The sequence below is a fragment of the Tursiops truncatus genome, chromosome 18 (assembly GCF_011762595.2).
Source record: "Tursiops truncatus isolate mTurTru1 chromosome 18, mTurTru1.mat.Y, whole genome shotgun sequence".
NCBI lineage: Eukaryota > Metazoa > Chordata > Mammalia > Artiodactyla > Delphinidae > Tursiops > Tursiops truncatus.
Window position 1 is genome coordinate 2991088 of NC_047051.1, and position 26103 is coordinate 3017190.

The following is a 26103-nucleotide window of genomic DNA, read 5'->3' on the forward strand; positions in this document are numbered from 1 at the left end:
AAAAAATATATATATATATATATGTGTGTGTTACACACACACACACACACACACACACACACACACTCCAATGCATTACTACAGCCAGTTTGGCAAATTAACTTTAATATACAGATACAAAACAACAAATATAGATTCACAGCATTTACAAGAAATCATTCAAATAACATTGTAAATTTTTTTTTTTTTTTTTTACAAAATCTTCAGAGAAAATACATATCAAGTTACAGCGATCTTGCACAACCCAATTCAGCTGTCAACAGCCGCCTCATCAGTCTGGAAGCTGTCACTTGACCTATACAGATAACATCACCTTGAGGCCGGTGAGTTAGCATTGAGGGAACAGGTCACCAAAAGCCTTGCGAAGTAGGTAAGTCAAACACTGTGGACGCTAATATTTACAAAAAGAGACCGACTGGTAAATTACAGAATCGGTTACAGTATTTTCTAAATTCAAGTGTCAGATACTTAATAAACAACTGAAGACAGTAATGTTAAGTTTGTTGTTACGAAATATGCATCCGATATTTATGCTCCTGGGTTTGTTTTCTTCAAGATCACAGTTTCCACTTACTATTTTCCGAATCTTTGGGACTCCACCTCCGCTGCATCCATCCCGAGAAGGGCAGCGTCCGCCAGGTGAAACGTTAAGAGGGAGGACTTGCGGGCTAAGCTTATTACAGGGACAACTGCTTTGGGGCAGTGGCCTTCTCGGTGTGCGCCTGGCGTCCCTGGCCTGTGAGCCACATTTATCCACGCTTGTTGGCACTGGACTGTGAGGGACACGTCTGTTTCTCCTCTCCTCAACAAAATATTACACCGCGATTTCTTCCCTAACTCCGGTGGTCGGGTTTCTCTACCCTGGCTTGGTGACTAAGCTGATCTGCACTGAGGAGAATCAGCAGTCTGGGCCCGTAGAGATTCCCAACCGATAAAATGCCGGTGCGTGGCTTCTACAAAAGATTTCTACTGTGAAACAGGTTTTGAATTAAATGTACTTTTGCTCTGTGTCTAGACAACAGCAATGTAGGATTGAGGGGATTTTCTGAACAGCATGGAGCTCAGTCCTTGTATTACGAATAAAAAGGCACGACGATATTCAGAAGGAGTGTGGAGATGGGGGTGAAATGTTTTCAACTACAAAATCAGGTCTACGGCAGGGGGTGGGAAGAGATCAGATGTACCGAGAGCAAGAGACACAGGTGTCCCAGGAAAGCCCTGGCAAAGCCCCGCCACTCTTCTTCCAGTTTGCAGGCCAAAGACAAAGAATGCCATTTCTCCAGGACTCCACAGGTATTCTGTTGTACGACGGCTTACAATCTACTGCAAGGTTGTTATACATGTTAGGCATCATCAAAAACCGAGAAGGCTGCTTTGGACCTGAGGCCATTTCAAAGGTCTTTCAACAGAGTTGGCAAACTCTGAAACATGATAGAGTAAGTGAAATTCATCAAAATCTTATGCCATCTTTATTGGGGGGGGGGGGGGGGGCGTGGTCCACCGATACCACGCAGTGTAGTGTTAAAAAGACAGACAGAGAAAGCGAGATTCCCAGTGAAATTCATACACAACCTGTACAGGGAGTCTCTTCGTTTTTTCTCTTTTTCTCTCCAAGTGGAACATGCGAGAAATCAAGAAGGAAGTTCAGGGCTTCCCTGGTGGCGCAGTGGTTGGGGGTCCGCCTACCGATGCAGGGGACACGGGTTCGTGCCCCGGTCCGGGCGGATCCCACATGCCGCGGAGCGGCTGGGCCCGTGAGCCATGGCCACTGAGCCTGCACGTCCGGAGCCTGTGCTCCGCAACGGGAGAGGCCACAACAGTAAGAGGCCCGCGTACCGCAAAAAAAAAAAAAAAAAAAAGGAAGGAAGTTCGTCAAATGTAAAAACAGAACACCGAGCCATCTATCCTGTAGAGAACGCAGGCGTTTGCTAATAAACCCAAGCTAGACACACAGATTTAAAGAGGACAAAGGACGTTCTATCCTTTTAAACGCATTTTAGCAGTTTTCAAATCACCTGGAAATCCAAGCAGGAGCCACCGAGGATGGACATCTGACTAAGGGACTGTCACCACGTGCCCTGGTGTCCATGCTTCCTGCTCCTCTGTTGGGAAGCTTTAGGGGAGGAGGGTGGAGCCAGGAGTCAGGGCTCGGCCGAGAGACAGACCAGGGCTGCCGACAGCACGTCCAGCCCTTTGTCCCTGTGCTCTGGACAACGGGGGAGATGGGGGCCCTCTGGGTGCTTCTGCACTGGGGGTGAGTCCTCACTGGAAATATAACATGAGCAACTGATTTTCTTTACTTCCTCAAAGTAATTCTATTAAAAAAAAAAAAAAGCAACCCAACTGTTCACAACTGCCGTATAAACAAACAACTCTGTTTAGCACAGAGGCCCGACAATGTTTGCTGAGGGGGCCCACGAAAAGCATGTTAAGCATAGTATTCAAAATGTATCATTATATCTTGTTAGTAAAAAGGTCACTTATATAAATGCAACGGAAATTGAGAAGTCTATTCAGAAAGGACACACACACACACACACACACACACACACACACGAGCACGCGGACCCACGGCACCTCCCGAGGAGCTTCCTCACAGAAGCGGCTTCCGTGCCGGGACCTGGGCCCCGAGGTCCGCAGAGGCAGCACCGCCTGGGTCCCCCTGCCTCCCGGGAACAGCTCTGGGTGTGAGGAGGAGGGGGCCCACACCTGGAGTCTCAGGTGTCCCCTCTGTTAGGACCATACAGGTGTGTTTATTCTCAAGCAGGGACTGGGTAGAAAAGAGAAGTTTTGAGGTTTCAACACCAAAAAGAGATTCCCGAGTAGAAAACCACAAGACATGTAACAGGACCCCCGCCCGGTGCACGAGGTCAACGGAAAGGTGTCTCACGTTTAAAAGCCATTTTCATCAAAATTTACCATCAAGGAAAGGCAAGGAGGTTGCTGCCGACCGGCGTCGGCCGCGTGGCCTTCGCTAGAGCGCGCTGCTCTCTCTGAGTCTGGATCTATTTCGTGAGGTCTCTTCCATACGGAACCGATCTTCAGAAACCTGTCGACACGCCTAGCGTGGCACGGCTGGCACTACTGCTCGGGGCGTGGGGCAAAGGTGGCTTCAAACATGGAGGAAGCAGGACCCTTGAGCCTCGTGGTTTTCAGTGGAAGAAGGTACGTGTCACTGTCCCTTGATCGGCGAGGACAGAGGCAGAGGGAGGAACAGGCACACGGATGCTCTTTTAAGGACACGTTTCAACTGGGAGGTCTGCACGTTCACTTCGTCCTCAAACGAAATGAAATCGGTTTTCCCACTGGAAGTGCACGTGCGTGAAGTTTCTCAGGTTTCTGCTCGGGGAGTGGCACACGGGCGGGGACAAGTGTACAGAGCCAGCAGCGGGCTCCCTGCCCCCCGAAAGCAACGGCGTCTTTGGAGCGCGTGGGTCTCTGTGCACCGCGGGCCCTGGACCATGTGCGCAGGAGCCTGCGGGAGAGGCCGGCCCACCATTTGGCGACTGCATGGATGAGGAAGACGCCAGGGGACCCCAGGGCCCCGACGGGGCTGAGGTCACCGCCCGCCACCCCGTGACCCCGGCACTCCCCTCCCCTTCAAGACCGAAGGCAAAGTGGCCCTGCCCATCCTCCTCGGGGAGCCCCTCCCGGGGCCTGGACTGCAGCTCGTCCTCGGCGATGCTCCCGGCTCCCCGCCCAGCATCTCCAGAGCCCACTCCGATTCCCCAGCGCCGGCCGCCTCGGTGGGCTCACGGCGGGGAGCGGTCCAGGGGACACTGGAGCTGTGCGTCATGACCCCCCTCCCTCCCGAGAAGGCAGCTGGGCCTCTGCGACCGCAGGCGAGGCCAGGTCCTCCTCACTGCGTCCCCAGGAGAGGTTTTCAGCACCGGATCCCTGTGCCACGTGCGGAGTAGACTCCTTGGACGGGGCCCAGGAGGGGCACGGGGGCCCCTCTCCCCGGTCCCCGCGTCACTTCCTGAAGGGGGTGAGCTTGTTGAAGGTGTGCCAGAACAGCGACGGCTTCCTCTTGGGCTCCGCCAGGGCGAACACCTGCTGTTGTGGCAGGCTGGTGGGCACGGTGACGTGGCGCTGGTGGACCGGCCGCAGGCTCTGGAGCGGGGGGGCCGAGGGGCATCCTCCACCGTAGCCTGATGCAGGGGTGAGGAGGGCAGAGGGCCACGGACTCAGCGCCGGCGGCAGCCCAAAGGGAAAAGCAAGTGCTGGTCCCCACGCCCCAGGCCGACCCTCCAGTCACCTCCCCCAAAGGGGTCCCGAACGGCCATCCTGACACACTCAGACCCTGTGTGCCAATCGGGACACAGACTACCGCACTGAATCCTCACTTAAAACCCTCCCAGGACAGTACCGTGACAGCCAAGTGACCGGGAAGGAAACAGAAACCCAGGGCCACTGTGTAAATTTCACCGGCAGGACTGGATCTGGACGTCTGTGTGGGATGGGAAGCAGCGGAGTGCTTTCTGTGAGAGCCTGGAGCTCACGCTGCTCGCCACTTACGGGATGCAATGATTTGGTTCCTCTGAGCCTCAGTTTTCCAATGTCTAAGATGGGGTAACGGTGCCCACTGGGTTGTTATGAGAATTAAATGAGTGAATGTAAGTAACGTGCTTAGAGTAGTGCCCTGATACCTCATCGAATTAACCAAAGCTGTTTCTTTGGAGCTGGCATATAAAACCTGTGCACAGGTGGTCAGAAAGTGGTCTTATATTAGCTACAAGACCACGCGCTGTGAAAGTCAGCATGGAGAGAGGAGAGAGTGGGAGTTTGGGAAGAAGAGAGGCCTCCGTCCACAAACCCTCCCTGCCCCTGACCTGCCACAAGGCTCTCCTCCTCTTCCAGGGCGGCAGAGAGGATGACATGGGAGAACTCATGGAAAGTGCAGGACAGGTGACCCCCAGAAGCATGAGAGCTCCTTCGAACTAGCTGCCTGGCCGCTGAGCCAGTGATCCTTGGAAGATATGGACGGGAACTAGTGGATCCCAATAAACTGGTATTTACCAGTCACCTGCCATCCAAAGTGGAGATGCAAGAAATACTTAAAATGAGATTTTCTGCCTTGAAGATATCTGTTAACTTAGTGTGTGTGGGCGGAGGGGGGGCGGCGGCAGGAAATTCTGCATTTGAGCAGAGGAAGCAGGGCTTTGCTAAATGCTGTTCTGGTAATAAATTCTTCTCGGCCCATCGGTCCTGGGCTCAACTGGTCCTTGTTTTTGCATTTTCGCGTAGGAAAATACCCAATGGGATAAATTTCACGTGAATAAAGTTTGCAGAAATACAACATGTAGTTTTGGAATAAGAATCCTTATTGTTTCATTTCTGTTGCGCTGGAATATTTGTACTATGCATGTGTGGACTCTGGGGTCCGTGTCCCGGGCCTTGGTATTTTGTAAGAGCTGCCCAGGTCATTCCCACAGAATGTGCCTGCGGGGTAGAGAATCCAGGTCCTAAAGAAGCCAGAGGATCTTCTTTTGCTTTCGCCCCCTGCTTGACACAGTGAACTTTGACATCTTTTTTCTCATCTGAACTAGGACATGCCTTCAGCTGATAAGCAGTCTGGGGTTGGAGATTTCCTCCTCACATGCCCCAGACTCCTGGGCTGGTTGGCCTGTGGATGGATAATCCCTCCCTCTGCAGGGGGGAAGCTCAGAGGGCAGGGCAGGGGGGTCTAGAAGCTCCTCGGCCCCAAGTCAAACACCTTGTACAGACTCCTCTTCAAACGTAAGCACGTACTAAAGGATGTTCAGAACCAAATGCAGATTTGGTTTTTAAACCGTCCACTGCTCTGAACTATCATCTTGTTTTACCCACACTTCTCTCCTTCACTTAAGAGTCGGTCATACCTAACAGCTTCGGGCATTTCTCCCCATTTTAATTCCAGTACTGACATACACACACTAAAGAGGTGAAAAACATTCTTCAAAATTTACCTTTTGACTTTCCATGTCCTGCCTTTTGAGCATTTAACATGGCAAGTTTCTTCTGACTTTCTGAAATTTCCACTCCTGTATTTAGAAACAAATGTGATATGTATTCAAAACCAGTGAAAACATTTCAGAATAAAACCTGCACCGAACCCACATTAACCCTGAGGTCTGCTCCATTACCCAAAGCAAAGAGCCTTAATCCTTCAGGAAGTGAGTATAAGGGGTTGAAGGGAGTGGAGGAGGAGGACGATTATCACCAGGATGGCCACACCACCACTCTCCCTACCGGGACACGTGAAGAGTGACAACCCGCCTTCTAAGAGTGGGCTGGTGCCTTCAGCCTCAGTTTCCTCATCTGTGAAATGGGTCCAACAATAGGACCCACGGCACACCTGTCCCTGTCGGTCTTGTAAGCAGGTTTAGGAATATCAGGACCTGCAGCTCCCTGGTCTTTTCCCCGCGGGGGGTGAACCGGAAGAGGCGGGGGAAGGGCCAAGACCCCAGGGCTCACCCATCGCCCGGTCCTCCTGCACCCGCCTGCGCTCGTCCCTGCAGGCCTGCAGCCACCGCGCCTTGTCCTCAGGCTTCTTGGCACAGAACAGGTGCGCCTCGTCACCCGTCCTGCTGACCAGCTTGAAGGCGTTTCTGATGCCGAGGGTGCGGGCACCGTCGCGGCCGTCCTCCAGGTCCACGAGTTCCACGGCGTCCATGTCTGTGCTGCCGCGGTAGTAGAGCACGTCCCTCCGCAGCAGGTCTTTCTTGCAGGCCACCAGCTGGTGGTCAAACAGGAAGAACGTCCGCTGCTGGCTCTTGCCCTGCCGCGTGACCCTGGTCAGCTCCCCGGAGTGGATCAGCTCCGAGCTGCGCTCGAGGATGTCCTGGCCCTGGAGGGAAGGGTGGACACATGTCCTGAGGTGCCCTGACGCGAGGTCTTAGGGTACCGGGCATCGGGTGGAGCTGGGGGGGGAGGCCCTGGCATGAATCCCCACGGGCGGGCCAGTTACACGAGGCCCACGTGCAGGGCAAGGCCTCAAAGGCCGGTCAGACCTCGGCCGTCAGCCTCCTTGTGCAGGAAAACTCTTCTCTCTTTTCCCTATTCCATGGGAAAATGTGATTGAGCCCCTATGTTACCTGAGGGGTCTCCCTTATCAGAAAGATCTGGTGAAAAATTCTGGATGGGTGGGATCCAATCAGGATCCGAAATGGCAGCTGGCCTGGACCGACCCCCGAGAACAAGGAGACCCCTGTGGCTAGGGGCTCAGTGCTGCAGACTCGGGGGGCTTCTATGCAGCTCCCCGGCATAACTAGCTCAGGGTCTTGGAAACAAGAGGCCAGATGGCAAGCTGCCAGCAAGAAATTGGTAAACTTCTCACAAGAAATTATCCCCTAAATGTCAGAGTCCAAGAACAGGAGGAGAAACACGCTTCTGTAATATTTAGGTCGGCTCTAATCCAGTGTAACTTTGTGGTGTCTGCTAGGACACTGGCCTTTGACTGTAAGATTTCACCCTCCTCTAGTCCCGGTTATACACAATAGTTTTTGGAGGCAAAAGATCTCGACTCCGAAATAGCTTTTCTATTTACTTGCCTACAGCGATTCTGTGCCCTGGAGACTTAGATCCACGGACCCCAAGGTCCCATCTGAACTCCCAGAGTCCATGAGGGCCTTGAAAGAAGAGTATTTCTCTCCAGTGTTCACTGCTGTCACCTGCTTTAGTTAAAGACCTAACTTCTCCATCCAAACTTTCACAATCTTTGGGGAGAGTGAGCTCTGATCAATTGATCTGATGCAGGATGGCTCTTCCTGTGTCTGCAAACCATCCGAACAACGTGGGCTATTGTCCTCGGTGATGGCCTCAGGGGCAGTGGTCCGTGGGTCCCATGCTGCTCCCTCACCTTTCTGTGCTTCAGTTTCCCCATCTGTTAAATGGGGTAATAACAGTTCCTACTTCATAGGACTATTGAGAGGGTTAAATGAGTTCATATATTTAAACGACTCAGACCAGCGCCAGGCACGTGTGAACACAGTACAAGCACTAGCTACTGTCACTGCTGTTCTAACAAATAAAAGCGTGTGTGTGTGTGTGTGTGTGTGTGTGTGTGCGCGCGTGCGCGCTAGGCCATCGCCACAGGCTGTGCATCAAGTGCTCCGTGGCACCGTCTCACGCGATCCTCACGACAGCCCTACGAGAGGTAACGTTTCCCTCCCCATCACACAGACGGATCATCAACCTCGCCCAGATCACACAGGAGTCGCACTCCCACCATGACAGAACCTGCACTCTAAGGTTCTCCAGCTGCTCTCACGGAGCCCACAGCCAAGCGGGAGAGACAGGGTGTCCGCAACAAACTGGTCACAGACGCCCTTCAGAGCGCGCCCTGGAGGAGGCGGAGGGCAAAGCTCTGACTGCTTTAACAGTGCATCAAAATATCATGCCATTAAAGCCAAGAGCACAGGGCGCCAACCACGGGACACAAAGTGGGCCGTCGCCTCAGACGACCACAGGTCGGGGCTGTGTGGGTCGAGATGCGCGCTGAGCGGGGAGGGTTCCCAGGTGCCCTGCGCCCACGATGGACCGCAGGTAGGGGGTGGGCTCCCACGTACCTCCCAGCCCACGATGGACACCTGCCACCGTGCTATCTTGTCTATGCTTTCCAGCTTGCGTTTTCGCTCATTGATCAAACAGGCGACGTTCTTCATGGCCTCATACGCTGCCTTTATGTTCCTGTAATCGCTGCAAAGTGAGGGGTTAATTTTAACCACGTAATGGGCACCTTGCAAATGAGGACCTACGAAATAATACATTCCATCTGTGACTGTACACTGACAGTCTAGACAAGATGGCCTTTAAACAACAGCCATTGTTCCCCTTCCCTTGTTCCTTCGTGAATAGGCTACAGTTCGCAGAGGTTAAGGGAGCCGACCGAATGCCACCCAGAATTCTGTGGAATAAGAATGTTGCCGTTCGTTTCCCAGAAGCCACAGTGAAGTGAAGCAAAGGTCACAAGAAATAAGTTTCAGTCACAGTGATGACAGATTATTTTCATTAATAAAGAAAAGACAGGCCTCTGTTATTGCTCTAATCCTCATAGAGCTAGTCCTGCCACATAAAGTACTTCAGTGATCCCCACCCATTCTCAAGAGGGGTGATTTGCTCTTAGTCAGCAAAGGAGGGGAGGACACAAGTGAGTTACGTAACTGCAGACACGACCTTTCCCTCATCCACGCAGCTTTACTCCTGGTGCTTTCTACCGGCCACAGTCAAATCAGACTCACATGTCTCCCCCAGCAGCTCCTCTAACCCTGGAGGCACCAGGAAAACTGAAGCTCCGATCTGCACACAGGCTGCCAGAGAGTGTGTCTGGGGCCGGAAACGTTTACATTCAAGTCTCGCTTCACGTTAACAATTCAGGGACATGTAAACCAGTCGCCCAGCTAACGAGCTAAGTCTTTTTTTTCCCCCCCACGCTTTCCTGTGTCTTCCAGGACACACAGAGCCTCTGGGTCTCAGGTGGACTGGATTGCAGTCCTCCTGCACAGCCAGGAAAAAGCCTTGGGAGCAGACTCTGCTGTCTATGTACCAAACACCGTTCATCTGCACTCCTGGGAGGTCCCTGGGCATCCCCGCTACCCCATTCCCAGACAGACCAGACCCCACTGTCTTCAGACAGAAGCGGGGCAGAAAAGAAGAACAAAGTGACACACTTTGGCAGCGGGGCTGCCAAAATAATGGGAGCAAACACCCCCTCAGAAAGGGCTCCAGCAATGAAGAAAGTGTGCAAAATAATTGCACTTTTTTCCCACAAGTTTTTGTGTACAATTCCAGGAAAGAGGCAGAGTGTAATGGTTTTTAAAAATATTTTGTTTTGTTTTACTTCAGACAAGGAAATGGGCTTTTTGTCATTTCTTTTAAAATGATTTGTTTTGAAACAATCAGACTGTGCAGATGCCTCATAGTGAAAAATGCCCTTAAAGGAGAAAAGCTAAGTGTTGAAGGGCGATGAGCACACTCCTGGCATAGCTTCCCCGTCTTTCGAGATGTTCTGCTTCTTAATTTGCTTATTTATTTTCTCAGGTTCCTCATCACGATGACATTTTATTTTTTAAAAAATGTCTTCAAATTTGTGACTCGCTTGACTTTGCTATTTTCTTTCTGTCAAAGTTTTCTGATTTTTCCATCAGAAAAACATAACATAGCTCTTTCCTTTTATCTATTTCAATCAACTCCTTTCTCTTATTCCTTTCACCTTAATTCTTGAAACTAACATCATCATCTGGGTATGTTGTTTAGCGACCCAGCTCTTTCCTTCGACCTTCTGATCTAATTGCGAAAAGACCCCTGTCCCAGCCCCGTCTCTGCGCAGGAGTCCAGGCGCAGAGGACAGAAGAATGATTCGTCCCCCTCATCCTCCGGAGCAGGTGCTGCCGTGGAGAATCCCACTGCTCTCGGGGCAACAGTTAGATGTTGAAACCCAGAGCCGTGCCGTGTGCTGCAGCGGATTCCCTCTGGGCACGGTTTCTCCCCGCTCCCTTTTCTCACTAGACCCCTTCAAGACTGTCCTTCCAAGGGCTGCAGGTGGAGTGAAAGCTTTGTGCCATGACACGGATGTCACGGATGAGGTCTGGTTCTCATCGAAAACAAAAAGCTTTGTCCTAAAACCTTGCTGGACGACGGCTGTGTCCCCACTGGCCTGCCAGTTGTGGGCTGCTGAGAACACAGCGAGGACCCCATGGCTGCCGGTGAAAGGGGCCCTGCGGTGGAGACCCTTCCCCACAACTCAGAGAGGGGGCAGGCCTGCTCCAACACATAATGGGTGACAGCTCACGTACAATCACAGCACGATCAGACGTTGTTCTGTGCATGCGGGGAAGTGATGAGTTGCTACTCGGTAAGCAGAGGTCAGTATTTTTGGGTCCCTCAGAAGAATTCACAAAGTAAGCCCCAAAGGGAGATGGAGCACTCAGGTAACCATGACGAGAAGCCCTATGCTCAGAGCCAGAGGGAACAGGGCGGATGGGATCAGGAGACAGAACAAGCACCGAGCTGGACCAGAAAGGGCTCAGAGCCCAACAGGATCTCAGGAGGATGCGCCCCCCAGTGGAGCCCACACACTACGCTGCACCCTTGAGACTCCCTGCTCTGTTTCAGAGTTCAAGTTTTTCTGTGTCCTCACCCCTCTGCGAAGGAACTCTTTGCTCCAGCATATAACGCCGCCAGCCCTGCATACCTAGGGGTCCTGCATCCGTGATTCAGCCAACCGCAGATTGAAAATATTTGGGAAAAAGATTCCAGAAAGCTCCAAAGAGCAAAACTTGCCACAGACCAGCAACGATTTACACAGCATTTACATTGTATTTATAACTATTTACATCGTATTAGATATCAGAAGTCACCTAGAGATGAGGTAAACCATCTGGGCAGCTGCGCACGGGTTATATGTGAACACTGCGCCGTTTTCTATAAGGGACTGGAGCATCCCCAGATTTTAGTGTCCAGGGGCCCTGAAGCCAGTCTCCTCGGACACCGAGGGCTGACTGTACTGCTCTGAGGGTGAGCTGGCCTGAAATATCTTAAGGATAAATAAGAGGAAAGAAAATATTTCTGAAACTGTATTCACACCAGTCTATTTTTTTAAATTGTTTTTATTCACTACTGAGTAGCTACAAGAGTATTTATAAAACACATGTCAATTATAATGACAGACAACACAATAAAAATCCCCCACCTGCTCATGACACAGTTTAAGAATGAATTCTTATTTCCTAATATCTCTAGAAATGGCTATTCGGGAGGCTCTTGAATGGCCCCATTTCAGTAGTTAACAACCTTAAATTTTCCAAACGACCTGGAAACGTCTTCCCGACAGCTGACTGAGAGCACCAGGAGGGCACCGCAGCCCTCCCCGCCCCCCGCCCCCCGCCCCCGCACCGTCACCGCTGCCCCGCGCCCCACTGCTCGCTGCCCCCCACCCCGCCCCCCGCTGCACGCTGCTGCCCCCCTCCGGCCCCCGCACCGCTCCCCCGCCCCCCGCGTGCGGCATCCAGGGGAAGCCCCGCCCCTGCCCCCGCCCCCAAGCCCCCTGCGGAAGCTTCACGTGACCCTGCGTCCTCTTCGGTGCCTCACCTGTGCTCCTGAGTGGTGTACTTGAGCAGCTCGGCCAGCTGCAGCGGGTACTTGCAGATCTTCTGCACCGGCGTCAGCAGGAAGCCGTCAATGGCGATGTCGATCATCTGCTGCAGCAGGCGGCAGGCCTCGAAGAAGTGTCGGTAGCGGCCCTGCTTCATCAGGCCCGCCAGCTCGGCGCAGGCGCCCGGGTGGTTGTTGCAGTACTCGGAGTAGATGGCGAAGCCTTCTTGCTGGGAAGGGGGGGCACAGCTCTGTCAGGACAGGGCGGCTCTGGACCCTGACGAGGATGGACAACACCCAGCGCCTCCCCCCCACCCCCGGGGAGGTTCCTGGACAGGGGGCCCCGTGGGAAGGGGCCACGTCCAGACCCTGGGGGTGGAACGAGAGGCTGCCGAGGACGCAGAGTCCCGGCCCACGCCAGGCCCCTTCCACAGACCCTGAAAGGGCGTGTCGGGCGCACAGGCCGCCCTGGGGAGCGGCGCCCTCTGTGTCACCCCGTGTCGCCTGATCCAGGAGAAGAGGGAGGTGCTGTCCCCGCGCCTGGCTGCCGCCTGTCCTTTCTCCTCTCCCGGGCAGGTGGGCGCAAAGCCCCATCTCCTGGTCACAGGTCTCCTTCCCACCCTGCCACCTGCCATCCACGAGGGGCCACCTCCCCCCTCCCCCCTCCTCCTCCAGGCTGCCCCACCCCCCGGGACTCCGAGGGGGCCCCTCCCAGCACCCTGAGGCTCCTCAGCCCCAAGGCCGCCGCCTTCACACAGGTCCACCTGCCCGCACCTGCGGTGTCTTCGGCCTGGGTCCTACCCCAGTTTATACCTGGCTGTCCTCTGGCTCACCACCTCTCCAGCCAAACCCCTCTTTCTGCATCCCTGATGCTGTCACCCTTGCCCAGGCCCACCTCCCTGTTACCCCAGAAGCAGTGACACCTCTGTCCCCAAGCTAGGCTCTCCTGTCCTCCACAGCAAGATCCGCGTGCCACTCTGCAGCCTCACCTTGGCTGACCTGGAAGCTTCTCTCCTACGACTTGTTCCCGTGAACCTCCTGCTCTGGCCAAACAGTTCTCCTACGAAGCCCCAAACAGGCCCAGAGCCACGGGCCCACCCCTGCAGCTGGAGACGGCCACCAGCAACAGCGCCTCCAGCCGTTTATAGACAGTCCACCCGAGGATCGGCCCCCATTCCACAGCCACTGTAACGCTGCTGGGCCCAGAGGAGCGAGTGCTACACTAGCCCGGTCGTTGGTGTTAGCACTACCGGTACTGCGCCCTGACCATTCTGGCTGGGGATGGAATCTTCTTCCTCTGAAATCTGTTGTATTAAAAAGTGACAGTCAGTCACCAGTGAGCGAGCTCAGGCCAGCGTCAGGAGACTGTTCTGAGGCAGGTACAGGCTTGGGTCCCAGAGCCGCACGCCTCTGGCCTGAATCCACTTCTGCCAATTACTCATGTGTGACGCTGCGTCACTTACTCTCTGGGTGAAGCCTGGCTTCTGCACCTGGAACATGGGGAAGATAATCATACCTGCGGCGCAGCAGCACAGGAGCTGGCATACAGCCCTGAACGCAGCGATTAACATACAATAGACACCCGGTACGTATTACTAGAAACTACCCCAAATACAACCCCTAAGTCGAAACTGCATAAAGTTGAAAAGATTTTGAAATAATGGACTCGGGGCACTCAGATAAAGACCAACCATGTACAGCAGTCCCCTTAGCCTCCGTCCTGCAGGAAATTAATCTAGTGAACAAAGAAAGAAATGAAACAAAGTGGAGCAAAACAAAAAGGACCCCTGCGCTTCAGCGAGAAACATTTCAAAATGAGTTAGCCGGACGCTATCAGTAAGAAGTGGAGGGCGACGTACATGTTCAAGAAAGCAGGACCCTATTTCACTCAGGTGAGGTTCCTCTTGATTGTATTGTTTCTCAAGATCTTTCAGGAACTTTCTTTGGAATTTGTAAATATCTTCAATGTTTCCAAAAATGGTGGCGAGCTGTGCGACCGTGAACATCGCCGTGTGCTTGCGACACTGTCGAATGTAGCCCTACAAAATAGGAAAGTGATGCTTGGTTTCAAATATTAGAGCCCCCAAATTGGTACTGTCACACTTTTTCTAAACTCTTAAGATAACCATTCTCTCATTCCTAAGTGCCTTTCACAGCCGAGAAGGCCTGTCCAATACAGACGCCATCGCTGGCTGAGCCGCTCAGGGAGCAACGCTCACCGTCACGGCCCAGAGCCAAGAACGGCTTAGCCGAGGGTTCCACCATCACCCAGTTTCTACAGAAAACAACACAGATCCGTAGATATCTAATCTGAGGCCTAATCGGAGCACCACTAATTCTCTACGCCCAATTGCCCTGGTTGTACGTGGCTTGGGTAGGATACGGGGGTAGGAAGGAAGGGCCACAAAAACGTGTAACAATTATCCCCAGATGGGCACCGCGTAATTACACAGACTGAACTGACTATACGGTAAAACACAGACCACTGACTCTTGGGGATGAATTTTAACAGGCTATAGGCCAGCAGGTCTGGTTTACGTCTGGGCTTCCTCATCCGTAATGGGGGCGCGTGGGACCTGCCCGTGAGTGTCATGGGGTCGAGTTAAGCCGGTGAAGGGCACGGTCGTGCTCAACAGGTATCAGCAGTGACTGTTTCCCTAAAATGCCACTTCAGAGGAACTCCCTCGACCGACCGCAGGTTCACACGGAACAAGACGGCTGCCACAAATACGCCCAACGCCGGGGGGTCCTCATCTGGGGGTCAGTCCAACCACACAGCGGGGCGGGGGCGGGGGGAGCGCGGCACGCACTTGGCCTGCCTCCTGCTGGACCCTCGCAGCTGAACGGAAGGCGCAGGCATCAGCACTCACGGCCAGGACGCCGGGGTGACCCGCGGGGCGCATGACGGTCTAGGGAAACGCTCTACAGAATCCACGGAATTGAAAAACACCACAGGGGAGAGACCTGACTGCTGAGTGGGACCCCAGACCCCGCAGGACAGAGCCCGGGATGGCGCCAGACGCCCACGTCTGCATGACCCGGGGTCTCGCTTTGCGCCAGATGAGAGGCAGTGGTTGGTGGACGGTGACAAACCTTCGGTTCTTCGCAAAGTCAGCTGGGTCTCACTTACAGGTGCCGCCTCCCCTGAATGTCACTCCCTCTGAATACCCGGGGCAGCTAAGTCCCGCAAGGAGGTCGCCGCAGCTCACCCTGAAGACGGCCGGCCGCTCACGCTGCCCGGGGTGGACCAGCATCTGCTGAGCGAGCGGCCCGTACAGGGACCACAGGCGGGGGTGGCGACGGGGCTCCAGGAACACGCGTGCGCAGACGGTCTGGCTGGCGCGGAGCGGCCACACGGCACGGCACGCGGTGCCACGAGGCCCCCAAGCTCACCTCGCAGATGTCCCGGAGGTGCTTGATGTACACCCGCTCGGTGTCCATGATCTCCTGGATGACGTTGGTCCGCATCTGCTGCTTGCTCTCGGGGTGCTTGTGGCGGCCCCGGCCCGCGTCCTCCGCCGGCTCCTCGCCCGGGGTGCCGCTGGAGCCCTCCGCCAGCTCCTCCTGGTTGACCCGCAGCTGCGGTCACACGCAGGGCACAGGTCAGTGGGGCGGCACCCGGCCCGCCCCCGGTTTCCACTCCCTGGGGACGGTGAGGAGGGTAGCGGGGGGCGGGGCGCGCCGGGCACGCACGGGCCGAGCTGAGCATCGCAAACGCAGCGGCGGCGCCAGACGCCCCGCTGACCCCGGTGGGAATTCTCCCTTCCCACACCCCAGCCTCTAGGAAGTCTGGTTCAAAGGATGACGAGGGGACAGTGGCTCTTGCCCCTGAGCCCCCAGAGGCAGGAAGACACTCACTCGGACGAAGCTGGCGGGGAACCAGGCCTCCCTGTCTGCGCTGCGGCCCCACCACCAGTCCTTGTGGGAGGCTTCCAGGACCTGGATGACGTCCCCGGCCTTGAAGCCCAGCTCCTGCTCGTCCATCGTCACGTGGTCCCACAGGGCCTCGGCGCAGACCACGCTGCCATCGCTGATCAGCTGGAATGCAGAGGCGGGCGCTCAGCGCGGAGCGCGGGGACCCTGAGCTCTCCCGGCCCCCGAGTGTTCACGCCGATGGCGCTCAGCCGATGCTCAGCGTGTGACGTCACACGACAGGGATGGGGAGAAGTACCGGGCGGGCACCCCTCCTGTGCTCTTAAAGGAACCCCCAAGTCCACTCATCTGGGCATCAGTCATCCAGCAAGTGTGACTATCTGGACGCTTCGCCCTGGAAAGGGCTTCTGAGCAGCCAGACTAGACGTCCTGGAGCCGAGCCGTCAAAGGTCAGCACACCCTTTCCTGCAAGCCCCTCATGGCGTCACCCAGAACCTGCTCTCCGTTCCTTCCTCACAACCTTAGCAGACTCTGCATCTCACTGTGTCGTTTACTGCAATTAAAGAGAACACAGCATGACGTCTAAATGTTCAGCAGGTAATTTAAGCTCATCTGTAAGCGGCCTGTAGGGGCTGAGGGCCGTGCAACCACTCAGCTGCCGGGATGTCATGGGGACACCGTGGATCCTATAGCAACAACTAGTGATGTTGCCAGAGAAGTTACACTCCACGTGCTCTGTTCATGAGCTCCAAAGGCCAGAGGCGCCTTCTGGAAAGACTTCTGTAAAAAGGCCTAAAGATGCAGAGGGGCGGGGAGAAGCCCAGATCCGTGGTGAGAAAAACGTGGTTAAGTTCAGCTCTGCCGTCTGCTAGCAAGTCGTTCGGCCTTAGTCTCAGAGTGTTTGCTAAAATGTGGACGGTAACTAACGTTCCCCTCCTAGATTTATTATAACAAATGTAGGGAAGGTATATCCTGAACTGAGAAGCCTTCTCCACGGATAAGGATGGCTGCTCTGACCGGGAGGGATGTCTTTAGTTAGTTACCTGCAACACTTAATCACATAAATCAACCTTGAAAATGCAAGAAAACCATACTGGCTTTCTAACCAGAATTCTAGGTTTTAGCATATGTTCACTAAGAAATAATCAGAGAGCAAAGTGTGAGTGGGTTCCGGGCCCTGAAAACCGGGCCTCCTGCACTGGCTGCTGCCGTGTGGAATTAAGCCCAGTACCTCGTTGATGGCCAGCTGCTCCCCGCCCGGCTGCAGGTACCGGGGGTTGGCCCGACAGAGGTCTTCATAGCTGTAGTCCTCCTCGCTGCCATTGTCATCCGCTAGGGCAGATGACTCCGCACCGCCATCAGAAGAAACTGAGTGAGAGAGAGAGAGAGAGAGACGGTGCAGTTTAAAGGACACAGCTAATGTCAAAAATATAACCACAAAACCTATGACCTCTGAGAACGTGCCCTCAGGGGAAAGTAATCATTTGTATCTAACCCAGAATAAGAGACCATTAGAAAATGTCTACTGATCTAGTAATCCACAGGTAGCAGCTGAGGCTAAGCAGAGCCGGGGTTGAGTGCCCTGTCGGTGAGAAAGGGGACGCTTCAGAGACTACCGCCAACGGCGACACACAGGGCTATTTCGCGAGTCAGGATACTGAGTGAACGATGTGTGATTCAGTTGGAAATCTGTGCTCCACAGTGGATATACAAGATACAGATAATGTTTCTAACTCATGTGTCCATAAGCTTGAGGAGGAAACGAAAGTGGAAAATATTGATACAATCCTTCTTTTAAAGAGTGCCCTGCTTCCGTCGTTTCCCCGCAAGGCACAGCGAGGTGCTGCTAAGATCAGAAGGTGCTGACGGTTCCGTGAGTGAAGCCGTGCACCATGCTTCCCAGCTGTCACAGAGCGAAGCGCCTGGACCCACAGGGTCAGAACGAGCAGTTACCTGGCACCTTTACCAGAATGAGACAGCCCTTGTGAGGAGGGGTGTGGCATTCTGGACGCACCACCTGGCACTCAGATCTCCTGCTGCGACAGCAGGCCCCTCACCAAGGCTCGTCTGTCATTGAACGTCCGCTGTGAGGCGGCCAAGGCCCCCGGCACAGGCACCTGGCTCTCGCCTGAGGACGCAGTGTGGCTGGCCTTGGCCACGAGAACATCTGACAAAGGGTGGGACCGGAAGGCAAGCCTAAGGGTTAGAGCACGCACCGGGGCTGCTCTCGCAGGGCCTGAGCAAGGGAGTGGCAGGTGTGAACAGAGGCCCCCTGGTACCGCAGAAAGACACCAGGCGTTCGAGTGACGGAGGCCCAGGCTGACCTGTAGCCCCGCCCCTTCCGGGCGGGGACCGGAACCAGGCAACTCAGCCTCTCCCAGCTCCACACGCTTCCGCTGTAAACGGTAGTTTCTTTCTTTTTGGAGAATCAGGTAGGATGATGTGTGTCACGTTCCCAGCATCCTTGGTCCGTGGCTGGGACTCGCTCAAAGGAGCCACCATGGTGATGGCAGCGAGCGCGGTCGTGGCTGGGCTGAAGGAGCGCGCCTTGGCCTCAGCACGCGGCGGGCGGGCCGGATGCTGGGCCCAGGAGACCCCGGGTTAGGCGGGCCAGCTGGATCGGGAGGGCTCACCGTGCCGCAACACGGAACCAGCCGCCGGAAGCGCAGTGCGAGGACCCGCACGTCCAGCTGATGTGGCAGCAACAAAGAGGGGGAAATCAACGATGATTCGGAAACTCCCAAATTACTGGGAGAACTTTCCAGAAAGGGAGTCTGGGGAGGAGCCGGTGGGGCAGGAGGGTGAAGGCCGAGCTGGATGCTAGTGGGATAGCTCCGTGCGCCCTGCTTCCTTCAAGGACCTGAGAGTCGGGATTTCTAGTAACTTTACCCTCGGGGGACGGGTCTACTTTCTAAACTGAGGAATCTGTTTTTAAAAATGAGATATTTTCTTTCATTTTAAATTTGTGTTTCATTTTATTTTTTAAAGTGAGATATTTCCTAGTCTTTATTTTGTACTGAGTCTTCAACATCTGATGTGCATCTTACATTCCCCATCCCCTCTGGACGAGCCACGTTCGGGTGCCCTGCAGACACCTGTCCGTCCCAGGACCGGGCTCCCAGCTCTGCACACCAGGCCCCCAGGGCTCTCCTCCTGCCCTCACTCCGGCCCTGCCACTCGCTCGATGCACACCTCCCATGGGTGTGTGTGTGTGTGTGTGTGTGTGTGTGTGTGTCCGTGTCCACCCTCAGGCCCCGTGCGGCCACTCCTGCCCTGCGCTGTGGTCACAGCGCTCTCAGGCAGAGGACACGAGGTCACCTGACTCTTGCTGGGTTGCGTCTGGGGGGTGGGGAGAAAGCCCAGAGGAAGCAAACGCACTTGCGGTAAAGGCACGAGCCTTTCTCATCAGGCTAGCAGGGAGGTAACGGTAAGGCTGCAACCCTCCTCTAATCGGGGCAGCTGACCCAGCACTGCGCCCACTAGCACGGTGAGTAACAGCGGGCCTGGTCTGTCGGGGCCCAGAGCACCGAAGGCCGCGATGAGCCCCGAGCATCCCTCCTCCCGTCTCAGCGGGACTACTGCGCCAGGAAAGTCAAACACCTGGGCCCCTCCCCACAGTGGAGTCAGAAACCACGCTGTCCCTAGAGACCCTCCGAACTGCGTTTCCCAGGAGAATTCTTTACCACCTCGTCTGGAGTTGCTACGAAAATCAGTAAAGGGGAAAAAAGCCAGGTGATAACGTGCAAACCCAGAGTTCACAGGAGCTTAATGAAAAAAGGATTCTGTCAAAAAAGGCTGAACCTTTACGGGAGGCAGAGGGTAGAGTTATCTGGAAACAGACGTGAACCTCACATGCTGGACGGGTGACCGCATCACAAACGCCTGGAAAAGAGCTCTGGCTGAGGGGCCTCACGAGAGCGTTTGGGTCCCTCGGGTCAGCGTGTCCTGAGCCACGGAAACGAGGTGGTCCCTGTGCTGTCAGCCCGTTCGGTGGGGTAGGTCGGGGGGCCTGGGCGGGAGAGACGCCGTGTGTCCGGGGACCAGCAAAGGAATCGGAGCAAAAGCACCTGGCAAATGTCCTAGCTTGACCAACTTTCCAGCCAAATGAGCTGGAGCCAGCCTCTGGGCCTCTTCCACCCCACGTGCTCATCTGTACAATGGGTACAAGTCCACACGTCCCATCTGTTCAGAGGTCACTCTTCTGCCTCATGTCCCACCTCTGACGCGTCTGCAAATCCGGACCCTCCGCTCAGCACGTGTCCAGAACCTGCCGCTCCCCATGGCTCCCCACAGCTCCCCACGGAGCTGTGGTGGCCTCGGCCACCTCAAGCTGGGTCACTGCAGAAGCCCCTCTGCACCCCCGCCCCGCCCCCTCCACGAGTCTCACCAAAGCGGCCAGAGTGATGGTGCTAAACGCCCCAGACATCGGACCACTCAGGCCCCTGCCCCAAGCCACCCACGGGGGACAAAGCCCAGGTCCTTGAAGACCCCCCCAAAACACACACCGTATCTCCCCCCCACATACATTCAGCTCTGACCCTGACGGCTGCCCGCTTCCTGAACCTGGCTCCCCTCCTCAGGGCCTGCTGACCCCTCCCCCAAGGGCTTCCCCGACATCCCACCGAAAACCGCCCAGTCTTCTCTCCCAGTTTATTTTCCCCACAGCATTTATCACCACCTAAGATACTTTGCTTGTCATCTGTCTCCCCCACTAAAAGGTAAGCTCCCTAAAGCCTGCTTTGTTCTCCACTGTACTCCTGGTACCCGGACCACTGCCTGGCACACAGGTGCTTGGTTAATACTTGCTGGAGGCCTGACGGACGGATGGAAACACAGCACACGGGCAAGAGCGGGGCGGGGCTTCGGGGCCAGACAGACTGCTTTCAAACAATGGTGCAGCACGATGGGTTTTGTTTAAGTGGGGGTCCTTGGTCACCCCTTTCTGTTTTTTCACCTGCAAACGTGGATGATAATACCCTTCTCAACGGGTCATTTGTCAGTTCTCAACCAATAATTGTTATTCTTAGTTTGCTGGGAACCTCAAGTGAAATGACATACACAAGAGCACCCTGTCAACTGAAAGGCAACGCAAAGTGCAAGGCCAGCTCAGCGGGCGTCTGCAGTGTGCCAGGTGCGGCTGAGGGCGGATGCCATCAGCTTTCCCACCTTACAGATGAGTAACTGAGGCCCCAACACCACACGGCTGGGGCAGCAGCAGGGCCCCAAGCCCAGGGCGTCTGCATCCCGCCCACTGGGGGCCGGCCCTCCCAGGGCTGCCTTTGCTATCAGTGTCAGAAATCACGCAGTGCCCACATCCTAGCACTTCCGCGTCGCTCAGGGTCCTCTGCTCGCCGTTTCCTGCCCCCACTCCCAGCGCATCTGACTGACCTCATCCTCTCCCGTTCAGGGCGTTAACTGCTTTCATGGTCTTAAAGTCCCTTCTAAGCTGATGTCTCCCTGCGTTTCTGTCCCATGATGTACAGGCATTTTATGGAGTTGGATTTTTCCAGCGCCTGCACGGGGGGGATTAGGTGGTACATTTCGAGGCTCTATCTGCAAGGGGCACGGTCCCGTCACGCCCACACTTGCCGCCTTTACATGTGTGTTTCCCTTCTGAGGCCGGAACTCCCTTGAGAGAAGAGACGGGGTCTATTTTTGTACCCCCAGCACCCAGTGTCATGCCTGGCATGTAGAAGGCATGCAGTTAAGTGGACTGCAAATTGCTGATGAAGTTTACCTCTTCATCCGGGGGCACGAGGGCTGGGGGGAGGCAAGGTACTCACCTGGGTCTCCCTCTTTCCAGCCTCCATCCCGCCCCGGGCCACCCCCATGCTGCCCCAAGGCCAACTTCGGAAAACATGGTTCCACCGTGTGTGCAAGAAACCACACAGCAGGGATCTGCTGCGTCATCACAAATTCTTCCGCAGGACGCCATCTACCCCGGCCCCGCCAGTTCAACAGTCCCCGTCCCACCCAGAGCCCACCCCGCTGGGCAGACCTCCTCCCCGCGGCTGCCCTCCCCCACCCCACCCAGCAGCCCCCGGCTCGACAGCATCTCCTCACCAAGGAGCGTGTGTGTCACATAAAACCTTCCACTGCAGACGAAGGTTCACACGGTGCCTTTCTCGGAGATTAAGTTTCATTCTTTTTCTTTTTTCGCGGTGACTTTTTATTTAGGGGTGTTTTGCATGATGTAGATTCATGCAGGTTCAGCAGCGGTAAGTACATTCACATCGTTGTGCAACCACGTCCAGAACTTTTCCACCTTGCGAAGCTGAAACTCTGTCCCCATTAGAGACGAATCCTTTCTCCTCTCCCCCAGCCCCGTTCCTCGGCAACTAGCTTTCTGCCTTCTGGTCCTGTGATCTGAACGCTTTACCCGTCATGTGAGTGGAATCACACGGCATTTGCCCTCCTGTGGCTGGCTTATTCCATTGAGCACAGTGTCCTCGAAGTTCATCCATGGAGTTACCTGTATCCAATTTCCTTCCTTTTTAAGGTGGGATAACATGCCACTGCACCTAATACCATCCGTCTGTCCAGGTGCATTTGGGTGGCTTCTGCCTCTTGAATGTGGCCCTGCAAATACCTCCTCGAGATCCTGCTGGAAATTCTTCTGGATGTGTATCCAGAGGTGGGATGGCTGGTCGTGGAGAAATTCGATTTCAGCTTTTCTGAGGCACCTCCACACCTTTCTCCACGGTGGCCGCACTATTCTACACTCTCACCAATGGCACGTGGGGTTCCAGCGTCTCCAGACCCTTCCCAGCTGTACTATTTCTTCTGTTGAATAAGTAGGTGTGGAAAAGCCGTGTTTGAAAAGCATCTTGTAAACGTTGAGCAAAGTCTGTTGCAAATTGAAATGAAAACCTTGAACTCCTAGACAGAGGATCCCGAGAGCAGACGTGGTGCTCGTCCACCACGGCTGTCAAAGCCGCCACCACGCCCGGCAGGAACATCCTTCTGGTCTAAAGGCTCTGCGTGCTGATGACAGCACCCACCTCTGCAGGGACAGTTCTAGGACCGCAGAGTAAATGTGCATAAACATTCTACGTTTCTGTGACATGAATTTATCCCGTGCTTGTCTAATCTTCATGGTCAACATCCCCTGTAAAGGGGATGTCGTCCCGGGTCTCGAGGGGATGCACTGGCTGGACCAATGCCCCCTTCACCCGCCGGTCCCTTCACACAGTCGTACCTTCAGATTCAGCCCCTGAATCCTCGTTTCCCCCAAATCTCTACACACTTCCTGAATCAACCGATCTGAGGAAACCCCGTCCACATTTCCAGCCCTGGCCTGACGCAGCTTCAGAAACATTCAGGAGAGAACCCTGTAGCCATAGAGGACGTGCCATTGTACAGTCAGGACGGCTGCAGACAGTGGAGACGATGGGAGTCTTTTTTTTTTTTTCAATTTGATTTTTTTTTTTTTTTGGCCACGCTGCGAGGCTTGCAGGATATTTTTTTTAAAATACATTTATTTATTTATTTTATTTTTGGCTGCGTTGGGTCTTCGTTGCTGCGCACGAGCTTTCTCTAGTTGCGGCGAGCAGGGGCTACTCTTCATTACAGTGTGCGGGCTTCTCATTGTAGTGGTTTCTCTTGTTGTGGAGCACGGGCTCTAGGTGCGCGGGCTTCAGTAGTTGTGGCACGTGGGCTCAGTCGTTGTGGCTCGCGGGCTCTAGAGCGCAGGTTCAGTAGTTGTGGCGCACGGGCTTAGTTGCTCCGTGGCATGTGGGGTCTTCCCAGACTAGGGCTCAAAACCATGTCCTCTGCATTGGCAGGCGGATTCTTAACCACAGCACCACCAGTGAAGTCTGACAATGGGAGTCTTATAAAAAAGGCCAACGATGAACAGTGTCCGCACTCCTTGGGGAGGGTGACATTCCTCTGTCTGAACCTGGATTTCACGTCTGTGAGGGGACAAAACCTGACAACCGATCCTCAAGGTGAGTTTTTAGGACAGGACACATCACACGTCAGCAACAACGGAAAACTTTATCCTATAACACACGCCGGAGGTTAAGGCCTTCTTACAGGATCCTGAGTCCCACTTGCGGCAAACAGGTCCCCAGCCCGTGTCCCGGCAGGAATTTTTCTCAGGACACACATCAGATCTCTCCTGTTTGGCTTAATTTCGCACGTTTAAGGACTTTTGATCAGAGGGATGGAATTTCAAAAGCACAAGACCTTGCTGGGACCCCAGCCAGGCCCCTCTTTGCAGCTGGGGAAAACTGTCCCCTTACCTGTCACACGGGGTTGGGGAGGGCAGGGGACAGATCAGGGGAAGGTAAGAGCTAACATGGCGGGTGTCATAACTGGGCACCTGCCGTGCAGGCCACATGGGTGTGGACACCTGACCGGCACAACATTCTCCAGGGGTGTCCCACTAAACAAGGGTCACTTCAGGGAAGTTCCCGTACTTAGAATAATCCGTTAAAAATACGGACGTTAGAAAACCTGCTGATCACTCAGGCTTCCTCAGGTTGGAGATAAACCGTTCTCACGGGCCATCCTAAGAGCAGAAATGGCAAAACCAGGCGGGCGGGTGGGCGGTCTGCACTCAGAGCCCAGGGCGGCCTTCACGGGGAGTTGCTGCAGCCGTGTCTGGACCACCGGCCAGGTCCCTGCACCCGGCGCGGCTCCCGGGCCCCAAGATGCAACAGGGGGCATGAACCCGGCCACAGGGGGCCTTGGATGTTGGAACACACCCCCGACTCCAGGGCCACTCCTCTAGGGTGGATGGCATCCCATCACAGGAGTTTGCTGAGAACCTCTTTCCAAAGCTCCCCAAGCGATTCTGACGCCTGGCTACATTTGGAAACCACAGGCACTCAGGCTAAGCCTCCTTAACCCCACGTGCAGGGCTCTGCCCTGGGATGTGCGCTGTGTGGCCCGTCTACACAGCGACATAGGCTGGAGAACACTGGATTCTGACTCGTTGCTTGAACACCTCCGCTGTAGCCACTTTGTTAGTGTTCCCTGCGCTCTACAAAAAGGACGCGATCCTTTGGTCCACACTGACCTGCCCACCTGGAGCGATGTCCCCACCCAAAGAGCCCATCAAATGCCCCCTTCTCCTTCGGGGCGGCCGAGCTCTCACGCACCGGTGGTGGGTTATGATTTTCCACTCTCCTGCGTGCGCTCCCTGCTCCTGTGCAGTAACGGTGTCCGGTTTTAAAACGCTCACCATATTTACACTGCCATCATATTTTAGCCGTTTCACTACAATATCCTCCTTAGCTGTGTGTGCATCTCTCCTCACATCTGCCCCACTCCTGCCCCATCTGACTTCCTCAGGGGCGAGACCATGCTTATTAGTCAGTGTCAGGTCACCGAATTAAAGCACGAAATTCTTCCTGTCTAGAATTTAATGTTGCTTCTAGGAAAGTCCCTATTAGCCTAATTTAGACTTTCAAACCACTTTCCATACATAGTATTTTTGAATCTTTTAAACATGTTGACATTAAGAAGGTCAAAAAGGTACTAGAAATGGACGCGCTACCCTTCACTGATAACCTTTTATAATGTCCACGGGTCTTCTGGAAATAGCCCTCCCAGCAGAGAACTTTACATCTGGACTCAACTTAGGGCCTCGGCCACCTTCTGATGCCCGAGCAGTGATGGGAGTCATGTCACGGTGGAACTTAATTTACACCAAACCTCCAAGGTGCACTGTTTCTACAAGGAGTTTAAAAAGTTTGTTTTAAACCACTAAAAGTGAAAAATTTTCCTTCTTCTCAATGTAAAGGCAAATCCTGCCCTAGAGGTGCTTCCTATATGCTCTCTATCACCTGCGGAAGGGGCACTCCGAGCCCTGAGACAGGCAGGTTGGGGTTTGGGCCGGGAGCCCTGGGCAGGCACTGCCCCCAGGGTCTCTGTGCTCCTGGGGACACAGCAGCTGGACAGTCCTCAGCCTCCAACCCAGCCCTGGGGTTAGGCTCTGGGTTCCTCTGCGTCCTGCCACAAGCCCGGGCGCTCCACCCTGGGCTTGCCCCTTGCAGTCTGTTTTCTCCTCTCTTCTTGGGTGTGGCTCTGACCGTGGCTGCCAGTCCATCACAGCCTCGCCCCTCTCCTCCACTCGGCCGCCCCCTGGCAGCTCGAGGCTGCTCACCACGCCCCTCCCAGCTCCTGGCAGCTGCCTTGCAGGCTGGCTGA

General features: G+C 54.7%; 1 protein-coding gene across 9 annotated transcripts in view; it reads right to left on the bottom strand.

The window, feature by feature from the left end:
• Positions 1–88: 88 nt before the first annotated feature.
• SPATA13 (spermatogenesis associated 13) overlaps positions 89–26103 on the bottom strand; it is a 257965-nt gene continuing 231950 nt past the window's right edge. For 8 of the 9 annotated variants that reach the window (XM_033843704.2, XM_073794961.1, XM_073794963.1 and 5 more), the window contains 9 exons: positions 17177–17313; positions 15931–16110; positions 15466–15651; positions 13932–14111; positions 12070–12302; positions 8550–8679; positions 6457–6829; positions 5949–6023; positions 89–4151 (listed from right to left, as the gene is read on the bottom strand). In XM_033843704.2, coding sequence (XP_033699595.1) covers positions 3973–4151; positions 5949–6023; positions 6457–6829; positions 8550–8679; positions 12070–12302; positions 13932–14111; positions 15466–15651; positions 15931–16110; positions 17177–17313 — 1673 coding nt within the window. In that variant the 3' untranslated portion in view covers positions 89–3972. Of the gene's footprint in view, positions 4152–5948; positions 6024–6456; positions 6830–8549; positions 8680–12069; positions 12303–13931; positions 14112–15465; positions 15652–15930; positions 16111–17176; positions 17314–26103 lie in introns of those variants that run through there. The other variant, XM_073794964.1, reaches the window with a different exon arrangement.